Here is a 22,886-nt window from a genome sequence, read left to right as displayed (position 1 = left end):
GGGTTAATTACTTGGTGCTTCGCCAGATGGTACTTCCTGGGTCCTGGGCTTTGTGTAGGCAGTTGTGAAGGGCTGGAGGGGGGCCAGGACAGACCTGTCCCTGGGACTTCTGGAGCCTGCTGCCTCTCCATCCTGGCCAGCCATGTCCTCCCCTGGTACCTGGGAGACATGCAAGCTGCAGACAGGAGGCTGAATAGATGGAGGAGGAGGAGGAGAAGGGAGGAGAGGGGAGGGGAGGGGAGGGGAGGAGGAGGGGGAGGGGAGGGGAGGAGGGGGGGAGGGGAGGAGGGGGGAGGGGAGGGGAGGAGGAGGAGGGTAGCGGAGGGGAGGGGAGAGGCAGTGGGGCCCTCTGGGGAAAGGTGTGGGCTCTGCACCTTTGCAGACCTGTGTGGGGCCTCGGCCTTGTGGAGCCTCCTCCGTGGCCTCCGGGTGGATGTGTGGTGCCACCCTTGTGGCGCGTGTGAGGAGGGCAGCTTTCCTGAAGATGCCACGGGAAGGGGATGCAGGCTCTCAGTAGTGTCTGCAGCCGGGCCGGTGAGCCCGGCCAGGCATCGTGGGGGGCCGCCTGCATGCCGCCCACCCGGGCCCACCCTGAGCCTGGCCCGGGACCTCGTTGCATAGCAGCTCCTGAGAGCGGGCCCGGCCACGCATCCGCGTGTCCTCTCGTGTGTCGTAGCCTTTGGGGCAGGTCCTGGTGGTGGAGGGGGTGCCGCTGAAGCAGGGCAGAGCTGGGGGGTGGGCAGGGTCCCATCTGGGACCTCGCCTGGCCCTTGGGCCGCAGGACCATTGTGGAGGCCAGCAGGAGGCCGGCGGGGCAGAATCGGTCCGATTCTCTGGGTGGACTCTGGCCTCTGATCAGGGTCCCAGATTGGATCTGTGACCTGGGCCGGCACCTGGGGCCACAGGCAGGCCTGGGGTCTGAGTCTGGTGCCCTGGCGGGTGGGTGGTCTCTGCACCCCCTTGAGCGCGTGGGGGGTGGGGCTGAGGCTGCGACGAGCGCAGAGGGGCTGCCGCAGCGCTCACCGGCACCCCGTCTGTGTCTGTCTGTCTGTGTCGGTCCGTCTGTGTGCCGGGTTGGCGGGCCTCCAGTGGAGCGATGTATGCGCGCCATGCAGGCGGGCACGCAGATGGTGAAGCTCCGTGGCAGCTCCAGGGGCCTGGCCCGCTTCTACTTCCTGGATGAGCATCGCTCCTGCGTCCGCTGGCGGCCCTCGCGCAAGAACGAGAAGGCCAAGAGTGAGTGGGGCGGTCCCGGGTGGGCAGGGCAGAGCCCCCAGACCAGCACCCAGGGGGGCAGAGGACCCTCCCAGAGCAGCCACTGGGCCGCTGAAGGGGCGGCAAGACCCAGAGCCCTGGACGTCCCCAGGCCCGGCCCATGGGCCCAGCTGGCCTTGGAGATCCTCGGTGACGTGTGGACGCAGCGGGGTGAGGGCCCTGGCCCCGCTGCCCGCGCAGCAGAGCCCTCTGGGACTCAGTGGAGACCGAGCAGCCCCAGCGCCCAGCCCTGCGCCAGATGCTGCGACGGGCCGAGAGGCACAAGTCCTTCGGTCTAGCTGGGGCAATAAGACCGCTCGTGGGCAGAGAGGGAGACCCTGCTGGGGACCCCGAGGGAGCGACCCCGGTGCCGCGTGCTGGTCCGGGCGGCCTGGGGTGTGAGCAACTGGCAGGCGTGTGGAGGCTGCAGAGCTGTCTGGATGGGTGGTGGCGGGTGGTGAGCTGTGAGGATTTGGGCGGGGACCAGGCTGGGGGTCCTGGGGGTCAGGAAGAGACACGTGAGTCCTTACAGGCGAGACAGGGGACTTTACGGCCCCTCCTCTGGCTTTGGCGACTGGAGAGACGCGGGTGTGTCAGGGCAGGGCCTCAGCCCCGAGGCTGCTAAGGGCGCTGCTGCCATCGTGGGGCCCAGGAGAGAGCCACGCCGTGGAGCCCCCTGGGAGGGTGCCTTGGAGGAGGGGGCCGGGACTGCCCTGTGCGCGCCCCGGGGAGGTGGAACCGCCACCGGCTGCTCAGGCAGGGGCCCCCGTGCTCCATCCGGAGCGCCTGCTCCGTGCCAGGCGCCGTTCCCAGCACTGGGCACATCCTTTGGTTGGGAGCTGAGCCGCCATGAAGCTGGTCTTTTGAGTGCGAGGTGGGTGACACCACCTAACGGTAGGATAACTTCACGTCACGCTGAGTGACGAGAAGAACACGAGATGGCAAATAGAGGGGAGCAGGTGGGTGGGGGTCGTGGAGGCCCCTCTGGGGAAGGGGTGATAGGGCAGAGACCAGCAGGCTAGGACGGGGTGAGACCAGCTGACTCTGGCCGTGGAGGGGTCCCCAGGAGGGAGGAACAGTGTGGAGGGCAGCTGTCTCCTGACTGTCAGCGCCCCCTAATCTGGGGGCCCAGAACCCCCACCCCAGCCACGAACACGCGTGCTCACGGGGCGCTGGAGAAGCGGTAGCTCCCGGGGAGGGGCGGTGGGGGTAGAAGACAGAAGGACTCGCGCACCCTTCACTGCGCGGGTGGGGAAGGGCCATCGCCATTGCACGGGACACGATAACGTCCAGGGTGGTGCCGAGCCGGGCGGGGGGTGCAGAGCCGGAGTCCCTGGCTGTGCCGAGCCCAGGGTGCCTGCTCCCAGCGGGGCCGCTGCCCAGCTGTGCCCCGACTACCTGAGAAGCGGCCCTGCCTCAGGCACAGGAGCAGACCCTACAAACGCCCTTCTCAGCTCATCTCCTTGCGGTGACTCAGCCTCTGAACGGAGGCTCCACGGAGCTGCAGGCGCCGCAGCCAGTGATGAAATTCCTGATGGCGCCTGAGCTGGTGCGCGCCAGGCGGGACCCCGCTGCCCCCCGGCCCCCACCTGCTGGTGCCAGACTTTGTTACCGAGGCGGCCCCAGGCTCAGACGGGGCGGGAAACCCCAAAGGGTCCCAGCTGTTGCTGAGAGCACCTTGGGGCCTGCGGCTGGAGGAGGCCTGGCCCCGGGGAGGGCGGTGACCGTGCCCCCCCCCCCCGCAGTCTCCATCGACTCCATCCAGGAGGTGAGCGAGGGGCGGCAGTCAGAGGTCTTCCAGCGCTGCCCCGACAGCAGCTTCGACCCCAACTGCTGCTTCAGCATCTACTACGGCAGCCACCGGGAGTCGCTGGACCTGGTCTCGCCCAGCAGCGAAGAGGCGCGCACCTGGGTCACCGGCCTGCGCTACCTCATGGCCGGCATCCGCGACGAGGACAGCCTGGCCCGCCGCCAGCGCACCCGGGACCAATATCCTCGCGGCCGGCCGGGGGGGGGGGCCGGGGACACCCCTCACTTGGGCGGGGTCCTCCACGACTTCCTGCCAGGGGAGGAGAGGGGAGGGGAGGCGTGGCCGGCCTTGCTGCACCTCCGTTGGCCCCTAACTTGGCCCCAAAGTGGCTGAAGCAGACGTTTGACGAGGCGGACAAGAACGGCGACGGCAGCCTGAGCATCGGGGAGGTCCTGCAGCTGCTGCACAAGCTGAACGTGAACCTGCCGCGGCAGAGGGTGAAGCAGATGTTCAAGGTGAGGCCGGCGGGGCCGCCAGGGGTCTCGGGCCCCGAGCGAGCGCTCCCGGGGACAGGCGTGTGTCCAGGAGCAGGCCAGCCCTGTCCAAGCTGCAGGAGGTCCCGGGCGGTGCCATCCAAGCTGCAGCAAATGGCAGGGAAGCAGCTGTCCTGCACCTGTGCGGGGCGGTCAGTCAGATGCCCCAAGCTGCGCCCTGTTCGCGGCTGTGCCGGCACCACTGCAGCAGCTCCCGGGGCCTCCCCGGGCCGGCGGACCCGGCACGTGGGCAGGCGCAGGGTCAGCGAGGGGAACCACCCACAGGACCTGCCCCCCCCATGTCCCACACTGCCCCGCGATTCCCCAGGCTTACTGGGGTGCACGGGCTCTGCCTTCTGGGCAGTGGCTCTGGTTACCCACCGCCCAGCCTGTGGTCCCCAGCCACCCCGGTGTTAGCAGTTAGGAAAATGCATCCTCAGCTGAGCGGCCGCCTTTACTGTCTGTAATTAGTTTCTCTCTTTGTGGAACCCCTGCTGGGCCGGGGGAGGAAGGCGGAGTCAGCAGGTCCTGGATCCGGGTGGGGATGGGCGGGCAGACTCCACCCTCACTCAGGCCTCGCTATCTTGCCGCCACCTGGGAAGAGGGTTCCGCGAGCTTGAACCAGGCCCTGTGCCCCAACACACACACACACACACACACACACACACACACACACACACACACACACACACACACACACAGAGCCAACAGCTCCACAAGGCTCGGCCCCCGTCTGCTCCGTTCGGGGCTCCCGTGATGGATGGGAGGCTGTGCTCGGCTGGAGCGAGGGGAGCTGGCCGGCTCAGAGCACGTGGGTACGTGCGTGAATGGCGGCGGCGCGGTGGTGTAAGCAGGATGCTCTCAGACTGCTGGGGGAGGACTGGGGGGCTCACAGGGCCCCTCCTCAAGGCCCCAGCGGCGACAGAGCCTGCCTGGGCAGTGAACAGCTGACATAGCTCAGGCCTGCAGAGCAGCCCCGCCGTTCCCTGCCTGCCCTGCTTCCAGGGGCAGCTCGGGGGTCAGCAGTCCCTTCCAGAACGGTGAGGCTGTGTCAGGGGCTCAGATTGGCCTCGGAGGCAGGACGAGAGACGAGTGGCCCCCACGGAATGGGTGCGAGTGGACACAGGCTTCCGGGGCCTGAAGGTCCACCATCAAGACCTGGCTTGAAAATGCCCCCCGCTGGGAGCTCCGGAGAGCCCATGTCCCCTGCCCCTCCTGTAAGGAGGCTGGGCCTCTCCCCCACCCCCTGGGCACGAAAGGGGCTCCCCACAAAGCCCTCTGACCAGCCCCAGGACTAGTGGTGTCGGGGCGCTTTCCAGACCGCCTCAAGAAGGACCTGCCAGTGGGGCCCTGGCAGAAGGCCAGCAGGGGCTGTAGGCCAGAAGCTGCTGACCCCAGACCCTGGGCAGCTCAGCCCCAAGTGGGCATTGTCCACGGTGCCCCTGAGTACCTGGGCCTCCCTGCCCATCTGCACGGGGCCCTCTGTGGGTGCTCGGGAGCCCAGGGAAGGAGGCCTGACCTCCAGCGGGGCAGAGCGGCTCTGATAATTAGTCACTTTTATGGTGGAGAAATCTCGATATTGTTTGCACTGCGTGGAACTGCCCTAATCAAAGGAGAGATCTGTATGGTGGGTAAAGAGTGGCTTGAGGGTAATTTCGTTAAGCCTAAAATAACCGTGGAACACAGGCCAGTCCACACCCTGGGCGGCTCTGAGGCCTGGCCCAGCAGCGCAGCTCCGGCCGGCGTGTGCTTTCAGCCGCTGCGGTTTCCCTTGGTGGAGAGGAGAGCGGCTGCATGACCACGCAGAGAGGCGTTTCTGGGGCCGAGGGCTCAGAGCCGCCTTTCGGGCCCCCGAGGGCCTCGTCACCACAAAGCATTTTCAGCCACCACCTCGGCGTGCTGCCCAGCCTGGAGCCCGCGGAGAGGCCAGGCCACCCTGCAGGGGGACACTCAGTGCATGGGCATCTCTGCCCAGCTGCAGCCACGGCCCCTGGGAGGGCCACCAGCCCGACTCTGCCCCAGAGGGGCCCTTGGACTGCACTGAGTGCCCTGCCGGGGTCTGTCCCACCAGCCCTAGACACGGGGCCGCCCCCAAACCTGGCACAAGACACAGGGGTCCTCATCTGGCCTCTGCTGGCCCCGTGTAGGTGGCCCTGGGCTGGGCCCCTCATACCAAGCCGGCCCTGTCCTGGCCTCGGTGTGAGCACCGGGTCCTGGAGGGAGATGCTCGGGCTGTGCTGGGCGCCCACCAAGGGGCCAAGCCACAGGGCCAGGGCAGGCAGGGCAGCCTTCCCAGGAGCCCGACTCTCTCTGGGGCCGGGGACATGGGGGTGGCTGCAGCCTGCAGCTGGCTCGCTGGTGATCCTTCCGGTTCAGAGGGGGCCTCGTTCCCATCTCCAGCCACCCCAGATTGTGTGGCCATAGGAGAAGAGACACTGCAGACACCCCGAGAAGCTGGCTGCACTGCTGTCCATGGTGCTGAACCGGTGCCTCTCTTAGCTGGGCAGTCGCATCCACCCCCGCCCCCCGCCCTGCTCACCGGGCTAAGGACCCAACCTGGGCACTCAGGGTCGTGAGCACCTTCCGCACTGCCCTTCTTGCCCAGATCCAGGGCCCCCCATGACCCTGTGGCACCTCAGCCTTCCTAGGGGCAGCCTGGCCTCCATCACTGGGTGCCCTTGTCCTCGGGGTCTGTCCCTGGCCTTGGCTCTTGGTGTCCCCAGGGTCTGACACCTCAGCAGGTGCTCCCTGAGTGAGTGGATTCATGAAGGAGTCTGTGGTCTCATTAGCGGCCTGGTGGGTTTGCCTGGGGGGTTCCTGTGGGTATTGTGTGAGCTGCTTTCTGGGCAAAATGAGGACAGCGGCTGAGACCAGCGTCCTCTCATCTCGGCTGTGGCAGCCAGAGCCTGGGATTCCTACATGCCCGGGGGCCCTGTGCTTTTCTAATCAATGGATGGCCAACCCTAATTACAGATCACAGCCCAGCGTAGGCATTAACTCCTGGGTGGGGTGTTGTTGGCTGCAGGGTGGGGTATTTCTCCAGGGTGGGGTGACCTTGCTGGGTTCAGATGCAGGTTGACCTTGGAAGGCTCGGAAAGGGGAAGGTGAGGTGAGATCTGTGTTAACGGGTCACTTGGTGGCTTCTTGGTGGGAGAGGCGAGGGGGAGCCCGGTGAGGACGCCGCTGCCGGGCTTGGGGAGCACTCATGAGCCCGTGACGTGGGCAGTGATGCTGGAAGGGGGAGGGGTGGTTCGACTCAGGGTTGACTGAGGAATGGGCAGCGGGGAGGCACCCTCGCGGTTGAGGCCCAGGGTGGGATGCGAGGGGACCCGGAGGCCTTGCGTTACAGGAAGCAGACACAGATGACCACCAGGGGACGCTGGGCTTTGAGGAGTTCTGTGCCTTCTACAAGATGATGTCCACCCGCCGGGACCTCTACCTGCTCATGCTGGCCTACAGCAACCACAAGGACCACCTGGGCGCCGCTGACCTGCAGCGCTTCCTGGTGGTGGAGCAGAAGGTGAGCCCCCAGCAGGAGCCGGGCTCCTGGCCGCTGTGGCCTCACCTCGGCCCCCCGGGGCGTCTGCGCCCGTGCACGGTCCCGGGGCGTCTGCGCCCGTCCACAGTGTGGCTGACAGCTTGGGGAAGCGTGGGCACCGGTCTGGCATTCGAGGCCCACTTACTGGACCTGCCTTGGCTCCGAGCACGGGCCAGCCACCAAGCTGGTGGGGAAGGAGAGTGGCTCGGCCCTGACCGCGGCCCCCCCCAGAACTTCCAGAGGGGAGCCCGTGCTTGACCACGGCCCCGACATTAGCGTCGAGCATCTCCTGGCCTAGGTCCCTTGGCCTAGCCTTCAGGCCTGGTTCGGCCATGTGGATCTGGCCGGCTCCCACCCCCAGGGCTCTGGGCCCATTGCCAACTCCCTGCAACGTTTGTCCAGCAGACGTGCAGATGCCTCTGGGTGCCAGCAGGGTGTGCCTGCCCACCGTCCCCGACCCCAGGCCACCCCATCCCTCCTGAGAGGCCGAGTGCTCCCCGGGCACTGCCTAGCTGAAGCTCAGGGTCCGGAAGCTCAGGGGTCTGGACCCCTCATCCCGGGCCCGGGTTGGGGAGGGGAAGGCCACCCCGAGGGGACAGAGCTCCCACAGGAGGGCTCGGGCCGCAGACAACTTGGGCGCGGCTGCTGTGGGCAGCACTGGGGCGAGGCTGAGGGGCTGCTGTTCCAGCAGCTGCCGTGCTCGGAGGTGGGGGGCGGGAATGTGGCCCGGGCTGGGGTAGGCAGGACGGACCCGTTGCTCCCTGACCTTTGCCCTAAGCTCTCCAGAACTCTTCCTACCGTCTGGGGCCAAAACTGCCCACCATCTGGGTGCTTTGAGCCCTGGCCCCCGACTCTGGGCCTCCTGGGTCCACCGGCTGCTCCGAGCTCTGACCCCATTTGCCCCTCCCCCTCCACTGCATGTCCACCCCCACGTTCCTGGGGACGTCCAGGTAGCCCCACTGGTGGGCCTGCCTCTGGGAGCGGGGGCTCCCGGGGGCTGCACCGTGGGCCTGGGAAATCACCCAGCCTCTGCCACACGGGCTCGGCTGCCATGCGCAGCTTTCTTGAGAGGGATTTGGGGAGGTGACAGGAGGGGCCAGGTGAGCCCCTTGGGCTCCTCCAAGGTGGGACGTGGTCCTGGCTCTCCTGCACCTTCTCACACCAGGCCTCGTTCCCTGCCAGCCCAACCTGGTCCACAGCTCTCGAGGCCCCTAACACAGCAGCGGTGGCGGGTGGCCCGGCCGATGATGCCAAAGACCCCTCCCCTGCCAAGGATCCTCAGTCAGCGCCAGCTCTTCCAAACCCAGGGGACCCTCTGTAGTCTGCTGGCCACTGAGTCCCAAGTCTCACGCCACCGGGGGTGGCCAGTGAGCCCCCCAGTCGGGGGAGCACGCCGCAGGGACCAGGGCCTCCGCCTCGTGTGGTCAGTGCCCGCGGCCCGCGGTGGGGCCGGGGATGGGCCAGCCTGGCCTCAAGCCCCTGCTCTGGCCTAGATGACGGGCGTGACCCTCGAGAGCTGCCGTGACATCATCGAGCAGTTTGAGCCCTGCCCGGAGAACAAGAGCAAGGGGACAATGGGCATCGACGGTGAGTGGGCGCCACGCGGGCCCAGCTGCGCTGCCGGGTCAGCGGGGCGCGGGGGGCTGCGCGCGGCACGGGGGCGGGTGGTCCCGGGGTGAGCCCACGGCGGGGCCGGCCCACGGGGCTGAGCCCCTGGCCCCCACCGCGCGCCCCCAGCAGGTTTCACCAACTACACTCGGAGCCCCGCCGGCGACATCTTCAACCCGGAGCACCACCGTGTACACCAGGACATGACGTGGCCGCTGAGCCACTACTTCATCACCTCGTCTCACAACACGTATCTCGTGGGCGACCAGCTCATGTCCCAGTCGAGGGTGGACATGTACGCCTGGGTCCTGCAGGCCGGCTGCCGCTGCGTGGAGGGTGAGTGCCGGGGCTCTGGGACCCGGCACGCCCCTCGGCCCCAGGGGCCGGGCCTTGGCCGTGGGCCGACGTCTCCCGTGGGAGGGCGGGGCGGCCCCGAGGAGCCCTGTGGAGTCTCTGGGCACGGTCTCTGCCCTCTGCCTGGCAGGGGCTGGGGTAGGTCTCTTGTGGTGTTAACTGCGGGACAAGAGGACCGCCTCCGGTCCGTGTCCACGGACTGTGGGTCTCTGGGCGTTGGTGGCCCGGCCCCCGGAACCCACTGCGGTCTGTCTGCGTGCAGTGGATTGCTGGGACGGGCCTGAAGGGGAGCCCATTGTGCACCACGGCTACACCCTGACCTCCAAGATCCTCTTCAAAGACGTCATCGAAACCATCAACAAATACGCCTTTGCCAAGAACGAGTGAGTGGCTGGGACTGGGGGCGCTGGCCCAGGGGGTTGGGGGGAGGGGCTCAAGGGCCTCTTCCTGCCCCTCCGGCACATCCTTTCTGCGGAGCAGTGCGACATTTTGGCGGCTGGTTTCTTGTTGAGGATGAGGGGCAGGGGAGGGGCAGAGGAGAGGGAAGGCGGTGGATGTGGGAGCAACAGCCGGGCCAGGCGGGGCGTGTGTGTCAGCGGCCCCCGGGCCACAGGCACCTGGTGTCAGACGCCTTCGACCGTGGTGGCTCTGGCACCAATTGCCCTTAAGAAGTTACTCTGTGTCCAGACTCAACTTGCTGTCACTCAGGATGGCTATAGACACTGTTGAACAAAATCCAGTTTAGTTTCTGGATATAGAAGACTGCCTCCGCCCGCTGTTACCCTCGAGTCTCAGCTCAGTGAGGCTCTCGGGCGAGGGAGGAGCGAATTGAGTGAAGGAGGGGTGGCCAAGCAAGACTGATTGAAGAACTAGAAACAGAGGTGCCCCTCCGGGAAGACGTGGCACAGGCTCTGTCTTGGAAGGGAGTGGGAGTGAGGGGCCTCTGCAGGGCCTCCTGGCCTCTGGAATTGCAGGTGAGGGGGCGTCTCAGGGCAGGGGGGCTGGGACACACAGGTCTCCTGTAGCTGCCAAGGAGCCAGGGGCCTGCTGGGGTCTCAGGACGGGGCGTGCACCTCCCATGCCAGCCTAATCTTTGTGGGCACGAGGCTCTCCCCTGAGCCTCCGTCCCCTGACTGGGAAATGGGGAGGGGAGCGCCTTTGCCCCAGGCCGTGCCTCTCCACCTCGCAGGACTGCCCATGTCTTGCTCTAGCTTATGACTTCTAGGTCTGGGTCATTTACGTTTCCTAAAAGGATTATGTTGCCTTTGGGCAAAAATCCAAGTAAATGTGCACGTGACTAAAAAGGTAAATCAAACAACCGCAGAACTTATGAAAATCGCCACACCGCACGCCCCATTCGGCACCACGTAGCTGATAATGACGTTCCCCCCAGATGGTGCGCACCAGGCTGTGTCTCCTTCCTTACTGGGCCAACATTGGGCCCCAGGGCCGTGCGCAGGACAGTGTCTTCAGTATCTCGGTGAACGGGGTTATCTCTCTCGCGGGATCATCTCTCTCGCCGTCTATCGGTTGCTCCACGCCGCACCCCAGTGTAGTCCACATCATTTCGTTTTTTTGGCTGTGCTGCGTGGCTTGTGGGATATTAGTTCCCCCACCGGAGGGGAACTAACCCTAGCCCTGTGCTCCCTGCAGTGCAAGCGCAGAGCCCTAACCCTGGACCACCAGGGAGGTCCCCCACGGCATTTTCAAACCATGACTTGCTTGAACGTTTCCTTTTGTTTTTCCTGGAGTTTCTAATTGCCTTTGTTATTTTCTTATTGGGAGAAGAAGTACATGCCTTCTTTACCCATCCCTAAGGTCTCCCAGCTCCCTTCGCCCACACTCACTCGCTTTTGAGAGCCATTGGTGGGCCCCCTCCCAGAGCGGCCGGCAGCCCCATCTTTCCTGGGCTCCTGTGAAGTAATCCTCCTCACTCAGTGGTGCAGGTGACCTGCAGTCCCACGTAGGTGAGACCTAGCCTTCCCCTGGCCTCATTCTGTTTCTCCCCTCTTGGGGCCACAGGTACCCAGTGATCCTGTCCATCGAGAACCACTGCAGTGTCGTCCAGCAGAAGAAGATGGCCCAGTATCTGACCGACATCCTTGGGGACAAGCTGGACTTGTCATCAGTAAGCAGCGAGGATGCCACCATGCTACCCTCTCCACAGATGCTCAAGGGCAAGATCCTGGTGAAGGTGAGCCCCTCCTGGGGCCAGCATCCTGCTGAGCCTCTGACCTCTGACCTCTAACCTGCAGTCAGGTCTAGGGCAAGGCCCTGCTCCAGACAGGCTGGGGTTCCGCACCATCTGTGATAGATTTGAGGGGTCAGGGCAAGCCCTGCCCCTGACCTGGCCTCCGTCTCCCCCTGGTGGTCGACCAGTTTGGGGCCTTTGGCATGCACACCCGGGCATGCCCCTCCCACGCTGCTGCTGCAAGGATGGGTGGGCTGGCCCTGCCCCCGGCCCGAGAGCCACAGGCCAGCTTGGGAAAGGCTCCTACGCTTTGCGGCTGATGCTCCTGTGGGTGCCGGCCCCCCGGAACTTCCCACAGGGCCCCTGCCAAGGTCCACCTCCTCCCCCAGGGCAAGAAGCTCCCAGCCGGCATCAGCGAGGATGCTGAGGAGGGCGAGGTGTCTGACGAGGACAGTGCAGACGAGATCGATGATGACTGCAAGCTCCTCCACGGGGACGTGAGTGGGGGTGGGGGGCCTTGGGGGCGGGGGGCTGCCGCCCTGAGCAGCTAGCTCAAGGCCTCGCTGTAGAGGGAGGTGGCAGGGACAGGGGGGCATGGGGCAGATAAGGAGGGCGATTTGCAAAGCTGCCAGGCTGCTGGGCATGCACTCGGCCGGGGCCAGTGGGGACCCCCCTGCCCACCCCTCCACACAGGACACGAACCCCGAGTTCCCAGCTAGAGGCTGTCACCTCTTCTCAGAGAGTCGCTGGGACCAGGGGCAATGCTGGGAGGCCGAGGAGTCCACAGGGGCTTTGAGCAGCCAAGGGGCAGGCGGGGGAGGGGGTGCTCTCTAATCGCCGTCTTCCCTTTTCTGGGTACCGCCAAGGTATTACTTCTCCCTGAGGGACCATGGGATGGGAAAATAATTGTGCTGCCGGCTAATTGTTTTAGAAAGCCCTGAGGCAGTGGATTCCTCCCGCTCTGGGAGGGCTTGCACGTTTCCCCGCCTGGCCAGGGGTGATAGTAAACCCTCCGTCTGTGGTGGCCACCTTGCACCCACTCCAGCCTGGGCATGGGGGTGCCCAGATGCCCAAGGCCCAGGCCCTGCCTGGAGGGTCCAAGTTCATCAGGGCCACACTGGGGGCTGTCCCCACCCCATCCATCTCCTTGAGGCGCACGGTGGCTGGTGGTGGGTTCCCAGATCCTGAGCTGCTGAGCGGCTCTCAGAGCCCGGAGCGGCCGCCGGGTGCCCGGTGAGCGGTCCACTGGGTCCCACGGGCAGCATCGTGCGCCTGAAGGAGACAGGTGTTAGAATCAGATGGGCCTGGGCTCAGGGCCCGCTCGGCACTGTCTGAGGCCCCGGGACAAATCACATGCCGGGGTGCACAGCAACGTGAAGTAGGAACGAGGCTGGGGCCGGCTCCAGGCGTGGGCTGGAGCTCACTTGGGGTGAGCGTGAAGTGGTGCTGGCCCCGCCCGAGACTGGACGCTGTCCAGCTGCTGCCCCAAGCTGGGGACCGAGGCCAAGGGGCTGGCCGTCCGCCTCTTGCAGGCCTCCACCAATCTGAAGCGTGTGGAAAACATTGCCAAGAGGAAACTGGATTCCCTAATGAAGGAGTCGAAGATTCGGGACTGTGAGGACCCCAGTGACTTCACCGTGTCCACGCTGCCCCCGCCTGGCAAACTTGGGCACAGGGCAGAGGCCAAAAAGGTGAGGGCCCTGAGGCAGGCGGGCTCGGCCTGCAGCTGGGGGAGCGGGGCCAGAGGGCGGGGCTTCTGCACACACACACCCGCCCCCCCAAACCCTGCCCACATACACACGCCTGCATGCACGCACACGCCTACACACACACACCTGTACGCACGCACACATGCACACCTGCACGCATACATGCATACACACACACCTGCCCACATACACACATGCCTGCACGCACACACGCACACCTGCACACATGCACACACACACCTGCCCCCCAAACCTGCCCACATACACACACCTGCGCACACCTGCATGCACGCACACACCTACACACACGCACACCTGCCTGCATACACACACACCTGCACACACACACGCACACCTGCATACACACACACCTGCCCGCATACACATACCCGCACACACACGCACACCTGCACGCATGCACACACCTACACACACACACCTGCCCACATACACACTCACCTGCCCACATACACACACCCCTGCACGCATGTACACCTGCACGCACGCACACACCTACACACACACCTGAACACACACACACACCTGCACACACACACACACGCGCGTGCACACACACACACCTGCACGCACACACACACACTGCCCCTGGTGTACATCTCCACTCCGGGTCCTCTAAGAGCTCACACTTGGCTGTTCCAATTATCATGAGGGACCCACAGCCATCACCATGTCTCAGGCAGATGGCCCGGGAGGGGCTGCCCTGTTTGTGTGGCCGACAGCCTGTCCCCTGGAGGCCTGCGGACAGCTCCTCTAGCCCACAGCCTCCCTTCCTGTGGGCAGGAGCGGGCTGGCGGCCCCCGGGGCACCTGCAGCTCCTTGCAGAAGAGGACCTGGGCGTAGCCTGGTGGGTCTGGAGGTGACAGGGAGGGGCTCCAGGCTCTCAGAGCCGAGTGAGTCCTGGGCAGCTGTGCAGTCCCCTGCCCGGAGGCCCTCCAGCCGCATAGGGAAGGGCCGCTGAGCTCTGGGAGGTTCCTCTGTGGGAGAACAGTGTGGGGGCCGTCAAAGCGGACGTGAAGCATATGGGGGGCGGGCCAGTGCGGCTGAGCAGTTGTGGTGCCGTCTGGAGGGGCCGGCAAACACTCGAGATGGCCACATCAGCTGAGTGGCCCGAAAGCCGGCACCCTGCCTGGGCTGTGATGGGCGGGGCAGCTGGCCTTGGGGCCAGGAGGGCGCCGGCTGGCCCCGCAGACCCCATTTTGCGAGCACAAGGCCCAGCAGGCGCTGTGTCCTGGTGGGAGGGGCTGCCCACACCCCCTGAGGGCGGCACGCGGGTGCTGCCTCCCCTGCTGAGCTTGGGGTGCATGCGGCGGGGGTGGGTGACAGCGGATTCTGGCTGCGGCCACAGCACTTCTCCAGGGTCGGGGCCAGCAGGCGCCTCTGTGCGCTTGTGCCCAGATTCAGGGGTGCTCGTGTGCTGGGTGACCACGGGGTGTAAAGAGCCAAGAGGTGTGTCAACCCCACCGGCTCCTGATACGCCGTGAACACGGCTTCCCGTGCCTCTGCCAGCTCGCGGATTTTCTGAGCGCCTCCGTTGCTGCGCCTTGGGCTGCGGACCAGCGCCCCTCCGGGCAGCCAGCCAGCGGGTGGGAGACAGTGCTCCCCAGGGGGTGGAGGAGGGGGTGGGGGCTGGCCCCGTGGCTGTCCCTACCCCTCTGCCCTCCTTGGCCGGGCCTGAGAGGCCTCGCATCTCCCACTTGAGCTCCAGGCTCCCTGCTCGGCGACCGGAACCCAGACCTCAGGGGTTCTGCTCATTTTCTGGGTGACGCCAGTGAGCCAGGCAGGGGCGTGGCCGAGGGAGGCGTGTGTGCGCAGGGGCGCCCACAGGGGGGTGCGTGTGCAGATATGTGCAGATGTGTGTGCCCCTGGCTGAAGCCCCTCCTTGACAGGGAACCTCGGCTGCGAAGCCGGCTCCCGCCCTGGTGGGCACGTCCTGAGCAAAGTTGGAAGAGTTCAGGGGTGGGGGGGGCAATCTGTGGAAGGGGCTGGGGGGCGGCTGGTGACGGCTGTGACGAGGGACCTCGGGGATGCTGGCACAGACTCCCAGCCGCTCCAGAGGTGTGACTGAGCTTCAGGATGGATGAGAGCTTTGTGTCTCGGCCCCAGAGGGGAGGGACAGGCCGGGGTGCCGCCAGGACCTCGGGTGGGGGCAGGGGCCGGGAGGGGAGCCGCCAACGCGCAAGTTCTGTGAACAGCAGCGAAGAAGCTGGTCCTGCAGCCTCAGGAGGTTCACAGTAGCCCCGAGTGCAAACGGTAACGGTAAATGGCCACAGCCCAGGGGATTGTCGAAGTAGGTTGCAAGAAGCAGGCGGGGACTCCTGAGCTGCGGGGTCCCCGTGTGAGGATTACCTAAGCGGGCACGCCGAGGAATGTTCCAGACGCGCAAGCGGCATTTATTAGGCTGTCACCGTCCGTGGGAAAAAATCAGAGCTGGGCACTCGATGCGTTTCAAATGGCGCACGGTGGGGAGCTGATATGGGCGCCGAGCGAGCAGTGTTCTCCGGCCTCTGTGCACCCCGGGGGGCTGGGCCGGCCTGGGGCCCGGCTCCCCGCTTCCTCCACGCCCCTCTCAGCTCCTCCTCTTCCAGGAAGGCGCCCGGGGCCTCTGGGAGGAGCTGCCCATCCCAACCCACCCCCGCTGTCTGTCTCTCCTCCCAGGCCGAGGAGGACGTGGAGTCTGGGGAGGAGGCCGGAACCAGCAGACAGAGCAGCCGGCTCCTCGTGGGCAGCTTCTCCAAGTGCAAGGTCTGCCAGGCTCCCGGGTGGGCTCCCTGCCCCCATGTGCCCCAGCTGTCCCCGCGCCGGCCGGAGTTGGGGGGTCTCCTCCAGGACCAAGGGCCTCTGGGATTCCTGGAGCCCTGGTCGGGGCTGGATGGAGCAGGTGCCTCGACGGCCCTCCCCTGGTCCACACTGGTTGGCGCCCAGAGTGCAGGCCACCCAGGGCCCGGGCCAAGCAGGGCGCTGCAGAGGAGGGGGCAGGCGCGGCTGCAGGGTGGGCGCCAGGACCCCAGGGCTGCGGGCCCTTCCCTCGCAGCCTCTGGCCTCTGCAGACGGGGCTCTGAGCCCGTGGCTCCGCCAGTCCTGACTCCGCCCTGGTTCTGCACAGAAAAAGAGCAGCAAGCTGAAGAAGGCAGCCAGCGTGGAGGAGGGGGACGACGACCTGGACTCCCAAGGCGGCCAGAGCCGAGGGTCAGTGCCCTGCCTCCACGCCGGGCCCTCGAGGAGGCACCGCGGCAGCAAGTGCTGAGACCGTCGTCCTGGCAACAGCAGGCGTCAGACGCGCAGGCTCAGGGACCCGCACGGTGGGGGACGGCAGTGGGGGGGGGCCCGGGGCAGGGACCCCGGGGTTCAGGGCCAGACTGGCCAGCGCGGGTCCCTGTGTTTCTCTGTAGCAGCTGTCGCGGTCGGCCACCTGCCCCCTCCCCCAGTGTCGCCTCTCAGCGCGTGCACCGCTGACCCGACGCCTGGGACACGGGGGCATAGTGGACGCCTGGCGGACGCTCCCCGGAGGCTGAACAGGGAGGGGTGCGACCCAGGTCCTGACCCCACCCCTCCCGCAGGGCCGCCAGGCAGAAGAAGACCATGAAGCTGTCCCGGGCCCTCTCAGACCTGGTCAAATACACCAAGTCCGTGGGCGTCCACGACGTGGAGATGGAGGGTGAGGGGCCACTGGGTGAGGGGCTGCCGGGTGTGGGCCCCGGGGGGTGGACATCGGGGCCCTGGGCAGGTGCTGACCTGGTGCCCTGACGCCTCCCGTCTCGCCCGGCAGTGGCGTCCAGCTGGCAGGTGTCTTCCTTCAGCGAGACCAAGGCCCAGCAGATCCTGCAGCAGAAGCCGGCTCAGTACCTGCGCTTCAACCAGCACCAGCTCTCTCGCATCTACCCCTCCTCCTACCGAGTGGATTCCAGCAACTACAACCCGCAGCCCTTCTGGAACACTGGCTGCCAGATGGGTGGGTGCCGGGGCCTGGGGCGGCCGGGCCGGTGAGGGGGCGCAGCTGGGTTCTCCGCGGCCGCTCTGCTTGCCCTTGGCTCTGGAGAACCCTCGCGGCATCCAGCCAACTTCACCAGGATGGCGCCGGGGCGGGGGCCTCAGGACCCCAGGGCAAGGCGGGAAAGACACAGGCTCCTCGGGTGCTGCGCGCGGGGCCGCCGTGCCGGCTCTGCAGGAAGTCCTGCTGGGACGCACGGCCCTGGTCGTGCCCGACGTGAGCCCCGGGGCCCCTGCTCACATAGTGGACGCGGGCTCACGGGCAGCGGCGGGGCGGGACACGCGGGCTGGGCGCTGAGCCAGCCACCTCACTCCCTTCCCCGCAGTCGCCCTGAACTACCAGTCGGAGGGGCGGATGCTCCAGCTGAACCGGGCCAAGTTCAGCGCCAACGGCAGCTGCGGCTATGTGCTCAAGCCCCAGTGCATGTGCCAGGGTGAGGCTGCGGCCCCGGGACGGGGACACGGGGGTGGCAGGGGGCGGCCACGGCGAGGCCGCCGGGCGGGTCAGGCTGGGGCACAGGGAGGCGCCGCCGTCCTGCCGGGCATCTGCAGCCCCTCCCCACCCTGCCCGGCGCGAGCGTCCCCGGGCGAGGCACCCTTGGGTGAGGCCTGCCTGGCGCTTCCTCCCTTCCGGGTCACCTCAGCTTTCTCCCCGAGGTGCTGAAGGCGACTTGTGGGTTTCCTCCCATCGTCACCCTAACCCGGCCCCCCACGCGCCCCTCGGCTTGTGCTGGGCAGCCTTCATCTCTGCCGTGGGGGCCCTTCGAGTTATCGACGTGCGCAGCCCCAGGCCCCCCGGCCTGGACCCTGTCCCCGGGCACCCGGCCCCCCACCCAGAGGCGGTGTGGCCTCGCACGGAGCCCCCGTGGTCCACCTGTGGGAGGAGCGAGCTGGGCCCACATCGTGGGGAGGTCACAGAGGCGACCGGCCTACGGCCCCCGGTGCCCACCCCTCCCCTTCCCCTCCCACACCCGGGGCTCCCATCCAGCGGATGGGGTGGGGGTGGGAGTGGATGTACTGGGGCTGCCCCGGGAGCCGGTGGTGGGTCTGCCCTGCCCGCTCAGCCTCACCCTGACCCCCCGCAGGCGTCTTCAACCCGAACTCCGAGGACCCTTTGCCCGGTCAGCTCAAGAAGCAGCTGGTGCTTCGGATCATCAGTGGACAGCAGCTCCCCAAGCCGCGGGACTCCATGCTGGGGGACCGAGGGGAGGTAGGAGGGAGGGCCTGGGGGGCCGGGGAGGGCCCGGGCGTCGGCCCGGGCCCCGGTGCCACCCTGCACTGTGCGCCAGATCATCGACCCCTTCGTGGAGGTGGAGGTCATCGGGCTCCCCGTGGACTGCAACAAGGAGCAGACGCGCGTGGTGGACAACAACGGTGAGGGCGTGGCCGGGCCGGGCCTGAGAGGCGGGGCTGGGGCAAGGGTGACAGACACCTCCTCCCGCTGGCCTCCAGGATTCAACCCCATGTGGGAGGAGACCCTGGTGTTCACGGTGCACATGCCTGAGATAGCGCTGGTGCGCTTCCTCGTCTGGGACCATGACCCCATCGGGCGTGACTTCATAGGCCAAAGGACGCTGGCCTTCAGCAGCATGATGCCAGGTGGGCGGGGACCCGTGCGGGTGGCGGAGGGCAGGGCCCTGGGCCGGTGCCCCCCGAGCGCGTCCCCCGCAGGCCAGCAGAGGGCGCCGGGACAGGGTGGGGCTCAGCTTCCTCCTGCGAGTCGGCTCCTGCCACGGGTGGACCTGGGGATACTGAGGGACCTGAGGAGGAGGAGGTTTCGAGGCCACGGCATTTTGTGGTCAGGGTGGGGGAGGGGAGCACCAGCCGCGGAGCCCCGTGGCCCCCGGAAGATGATGGCTCTGCGGGCTAGAGCAACCCCGGCAGGCTTCCTGGAGGCGGTAGAGTCCCCAGGACCGGGCTCACAGGTTGTATTCAGGGCTTTGGGACCTTTAAGTAGAGTGTGGGGGACGTGGCTGGGTAGGAGCCGTGGTGAGCATGACCCCGGCTGTTGCAGGCTATCGGCACGTGTACCTGGAGGGGATGGAAGAGGCCTCCATCTTTGTCCACGTGGCCGTCAGTGACATCAGTGGTAAGGTGAGTGCCACCTGCAAGGTCACTTGCTGTTAGCAAGGGGTGCCCCAGCCCCAGCCCCACCCCCACCCCATCCGTGTCACTGGGGCCGTGAGGCCTAGTGGTTACCTTGGTGGGCCTGTGTCTCCACCCACGAAATGCGTGGCCGGGGCCCCCGGGCGCGCCTCTATGTCCCGGGGCCAGTGTGGCCAGCAGCCTATGGAAGCTGTGGGGCCCTTCCTGGGCAGCCCCGGCCCCTCTCGTCTCTCCTGAGCCTCCCCTTCTACTGCTCGGGGCCCCCTGGTTCTCTGTCCCCCCTCGAAGGCTTCTGCCTGGCCTTGCCCCGTCCCTCACCTGCTCCCAGTACATTTGCCCCGGGACGGGGTCTCACTCCGACTGCCCCAGTCTGCAGAGCCCAGGGGTCCCTGGTTCTAAGGTTGGGGCCTAGCAAGGCTGCACGCGGTGGTCTGTCAGGCACACACGGGGGTCCACGTGGCTTCCGGTACTAACCATCTCTCTCCTGCCGTGTTCCTCGGCCCCGGGTGCCACCGACGGCGGCCCCGCAGGCCTCCCAGCTCCGTGTGCGTCCGTGGTCGCCCTGTCGGTCCTGTGTCCCCGTCTCCGCGCTCCACGCCCGCTGTTGGTGTCTCACGGCCTCACTCTGTCTCTTTGGTCTTGCAGTGGGCTTCTGTATGTCCAAAGTCTACTTTTAGAAGCACGGCCCTGTTAGGAGCTCGAAGGTACCCCAGCACGGGGGCGGCGTGGCCTGCCCGCCCCCCGCCTGCATGCTTAGGCCACCCTGTTAGCGTCCGTGAATTCCTGGTAGCGTTTGGGAGACTGTCAGCTCATGTGACATGGGTCAGGACGTGGTTCCGGGTCCCCTGGGCCATCCTCAGGCACAGAGCAGCATTTACGAGGCAGGTCCAGGACTTCAGCCAGGCCTCCTGTGTGTCCGCCCCGAGGTCTGGCCCATCTCCTCCTGCCCTTGGCCTTTCCGACTCCTGCCCCTCCCCACCCCCCTGCCCTGCCCCACCCCTCCCTGTGTCCGGTCCTCTAGCTGCCAGCCCGGCCCTCCCAGTACCCGTGCCCGCCCTCTCTCCCCGCCCTTCCCTCTGTGCTCCGCCTGCCTGTGTGCCCCCCTGATCTGTCTGTGCTTCGATGCCCAGTGCTGGAGGGGGAGGGGGGTGGGGTGGGGGCAGGGTAGATCCCAGGGACCAGGAGCTCCGAGCTTGAATTCTGGACCTTCTTCTAAATGACTTTCTAGCCAACTTTGACCAAATCGCTCTGGGTTTGGGATCTTGAATCAGACGGCTGATTCAAGCGCTGGCCGCTAACGCCTCTGCCCGGATGTGCCCCCGTGTCGCAGGGACCGTGGCTGTCTCCAGGGTCTCTGCATGTGAGGGCGCTGCCAGCCTCTCCGGTGTTGACCCAGGCACGTGCCAGCCGGTCCCGGGGACCCTGGCTGCCTTCCTCAGGCAGGGAGGCTGCGTGTGGGGAGAGGCCTCATAGGGGCGTCCCGGGCCCGGCCGTCTGGGAAGGACTGCCTGGCAGGCATCTGGAAAGGCTTCCCGGAAGAGGCAGCACCTCCAGGGGAGAGGGCCGGGCAGGAGCACGGGTGAGCCGGCCGCGGGGCCGCACCTGGCTGTGCTTGCTTCCTCGCTGGCTGTGGTGCCTGGGGCCGCGTGAGTGTGACCCGTGCTGCTCTGTCTGGTTCATACCCCGTCTTGCTCTCCACACCAGGGCCACCCTGGGGCGCCGTGCCAGCCTGCCCCGCCAGAGCTGGGGCCCCGGGGGCTGGAGGGGTAAAGAGTGCCGTGGGCACGGGGCTGGGGTCCAGGTCTCTGCTTGGAAGACCCTGGGGGGCCTCCCCGCTCCAGCCCTCCCTGGCCACCCGCCCTGAGAGCCACAGACCCTCCGCCAGCGCCCACTCCCTCCACCCTGGTGCAGGCAGGCGCCGTCCACGCTGTGCTGAGGCCACGGCCTCCGCCGCCCCTGGTAGAGCCTCCCTGGAGACCGTCCTCCTTACACACGGCCCTGAGTGGTGCCCCAAGCCAGCCGGCCCGTCGGGCCGCAGCGGGCCCTCCCGGGCCACGGCCTCCGGAGCACAGCGGGACGGGGCTGGGCGGTCCCCGGCCCCTGGTGCCCAGCCGTCGGCTATGGATCTCCTTCTCTTGCAGGTCAAGCAGGCTCTGGGCCTAAAAGGCCTGTTCCTCCGAGGCCCAAAGCCCGGCTCCCTGGACAGTCATGCTGCTGGACGGCCCCCGGCCCGGCCCTCCGTTAGCCAGCGGCTCCTGCGGCGCACGGCCAGCGCCCCAGCCAAGACTCCGAAGCCAGGCCGCCCGGCCTTCCCGGAGCTGGTCCTGGGCCCGCAGGGCGTGGGCTCTGAGGGGGAGGCCAGCGATGCGGCACGCTCCAGCCCTGGCCCGGCTCCCGAGGCCCTGGCCCCGGAGGAGCCGGGCAGCCGCAGCCCTCGAGGTAAGGCACCGGTGGAGAGGAGCCCGGTGCAGGCGCGGCCCCCGCAGGCTCCCGAGGGCCCCGGGCCTGCCGGGATGGCCACCGCCTGCATGAAGTGCGTGGTGGGCTCCTGCACCGGTGAGGACGCCGAGGGCCTGCGGACGGGGCGGCTGCCCAGCCCGGGGCCCGAGGGCAGGCACGCGGCCATCAGCCAGCAGCCCCGCGCCTGGGCGGGCTCGCTGGGGGCGCCCCACACTGCCCTCGGGAGAAGCCGAGGGGCCCGCAAGGGCCCTGGGTCCCGGCAGCCAGGGCCAGGCGGCCGCGGCTTCGTGTCCTCGGACTCCAGCAGCCCGGGCGGCCCCGAGGGGGCCCCCCGCTGGCCCGAGGGTGCCCGCAGGCAGGCGGGGGCCCTGCCGAGGGAGATGAAGGCCCTGTTCATTCAAAAGCTGGAGGAGATTAGAAGTAAGTCCCCCGTGCTCTCCACCGGTGAGCCCAGATGCTCCTCTGCACCCGTGCTGGCTCCCGCGCTGCCCCCGCATGGCCTGGCTGGCGTCCCCGCTGTGCTTCCGTGTCCAGAACCGTGGCCTCCGTGTGTTCACCGTGCCTTCGTTTCCTTGCTCCGCTGGCTGGTCCCATGGGCCCCTCAGCCCCCAGCCCCCCGTCTGACCATGATTTGCCCCGCAGGCCCCCGATGCCCCCCAGGGGCTGGGAAAGCGATTGCAGCCCTGGCCGCGGACTGGGGAGTCCGAGCCGGGTCCGCTTGCCGAGGCCTGCAGCCCAAAGGGTGGCCTCTGGAGACCAGCCCCAGTGCCCGGGCCGAGCCCCACTCCCTGGCCTGACCGCCAGGGCCCGGGGGCAGCTTCCAGGCCCTCCTCCTGCCTCCCGCTGGCCCCTGGCCGGCCCCGCAGTCCTCTGGGGAGTCTGGCCTGGGTTCCTGGCTGGGGCTCAGAGTCTAGACGTAGAGGCCTCTGTTTGCAAAGCGCGAGGGGAGCAGGTTGACCGTGGCCCTTGGCCTTGGGGACGCCCATATGAGCGGCTCTGCTCTGGACGCCCCCACCCCGGCCCCGGGGCTGGCCGTGACAGAACTGCCTGTGGCCCCTGGTCACGGGGAGCCGTCCCAGCCTGGGGAGGGCGTGCTGGAAGCTGGGCCACCCTCCCGCCCCCCTCTGTACCCGCCCAGCCTTAACGTTCGTCTGTCCACGGCCAGCCCCACCCCGGCGCTGACCACCCTCTTCTCCTTTCTGTCCCCACGCTGCCTTCCTAGTCAGGGACTGAGTGCAGCCGAGTGCCAGGTAACGGGGCCCGGCCGCCGAGGGCCCTGCGCTGCCCCGGCCCCAGGAGGACCCCGCCTGTGCTCCAGGCCCATCCCTCCCGCCAGCAGCAGCGGAGCCGGAGGGCAGGGTGGGGGCGGCTGTGA

The 22,886-nt window shown here is 67.4% G+C and overlaps 1 protein-coding gene across 1 annotated transcript in view; it reads left to right on the top strand.

The window, feature by feature from the left end:
• PLCH2 (phospholipase C eta 2) overlaps positions 1-22,886 on the top strand; it is a 50,463-nt gene that overhangs the window by 25,773 nt on the left and 1,804 nt on the right. Inside the window, exons 2-21 of the mRNA XM_067018999.1 lie at positions 1,090-1,236; positions 3,000-3,242; positions 3,389-3,519; positions 6,887-7,057; positions 8,569-8,662; positions 8,816-9,019; positions 9,300-9,420; positions 11,060-11,231; positions 11,618-11,725; positions 12,761-12,919; positions 15,614-15,700; positions 16,062-16,144; positions 16,516-16,613; positions 16,725-16,907; positions 17,272-17,379; positions 18,031-18,155; positions 18,235-18,319; positions 18,398-18,544; positions 18,960-19,039; positions 21,193-21,490. Coding sequence (XP_066875100.1) covers positions 1,090-1,236; positions 3,000-3,242; positions 3,389-3,519; positions 6,887-7,057; positions 8,569-8,662; positions 8,816-9,019; positions 9,300-9,420; positions 11,060-11,231; positions 11,618-11,725; positions 12,761-12,919; positions 15,614-15,700; positions 16,062-16,144; positions 16,516-16,613; positions 16,725-16,907; positions 17,272-17,379; positions 18,031-18,155; positions 18,235-18,319; positions 18,398-18,544; positions 18,960-19,039; positions 21,193-21,490 — 2,844 coding nt within the window. The remainder of the gene's footprint in view (positions 1-1,089; positions 1,237-2,999; positions 3,243-3,388; positions 3,520-6,886; positions 7,058-8,568; positions 8,663-8,815; positions 9,020-9,299; positions 9,421-11,059; positions 11,232-11,617; positions 11,726-12,760; positions 12,920-15,613; positions 15,701-16,061; positions 16,145-16,515; positions 16,614-16,724; positions 16,908-17,271; positions 17,380-18,030; positions 18,156-18,234; positions 18,320-18,397; positions 18,545-18,959; positions 19,040-21,192; positions 21,491-22,886) is intronic.

Source organism: Kogia breviceps, chromosome 1 (genome assembly GCF_026419965.1).
Source record: "Kogia breviceps isolate mKogBre1 chromosome 1, mKogBre1 haplotype 1, whole genome shotgun sequence".
Lineage (NCBI taxonomy): Eukaryota > Metazoa > Chordata > Mammalia > Artiodactyla > Physeteridae > Kogia > Kogia breviceps.
This window is presented reverse-complemented; position numbering and strand designations above follow the sequence as displayed.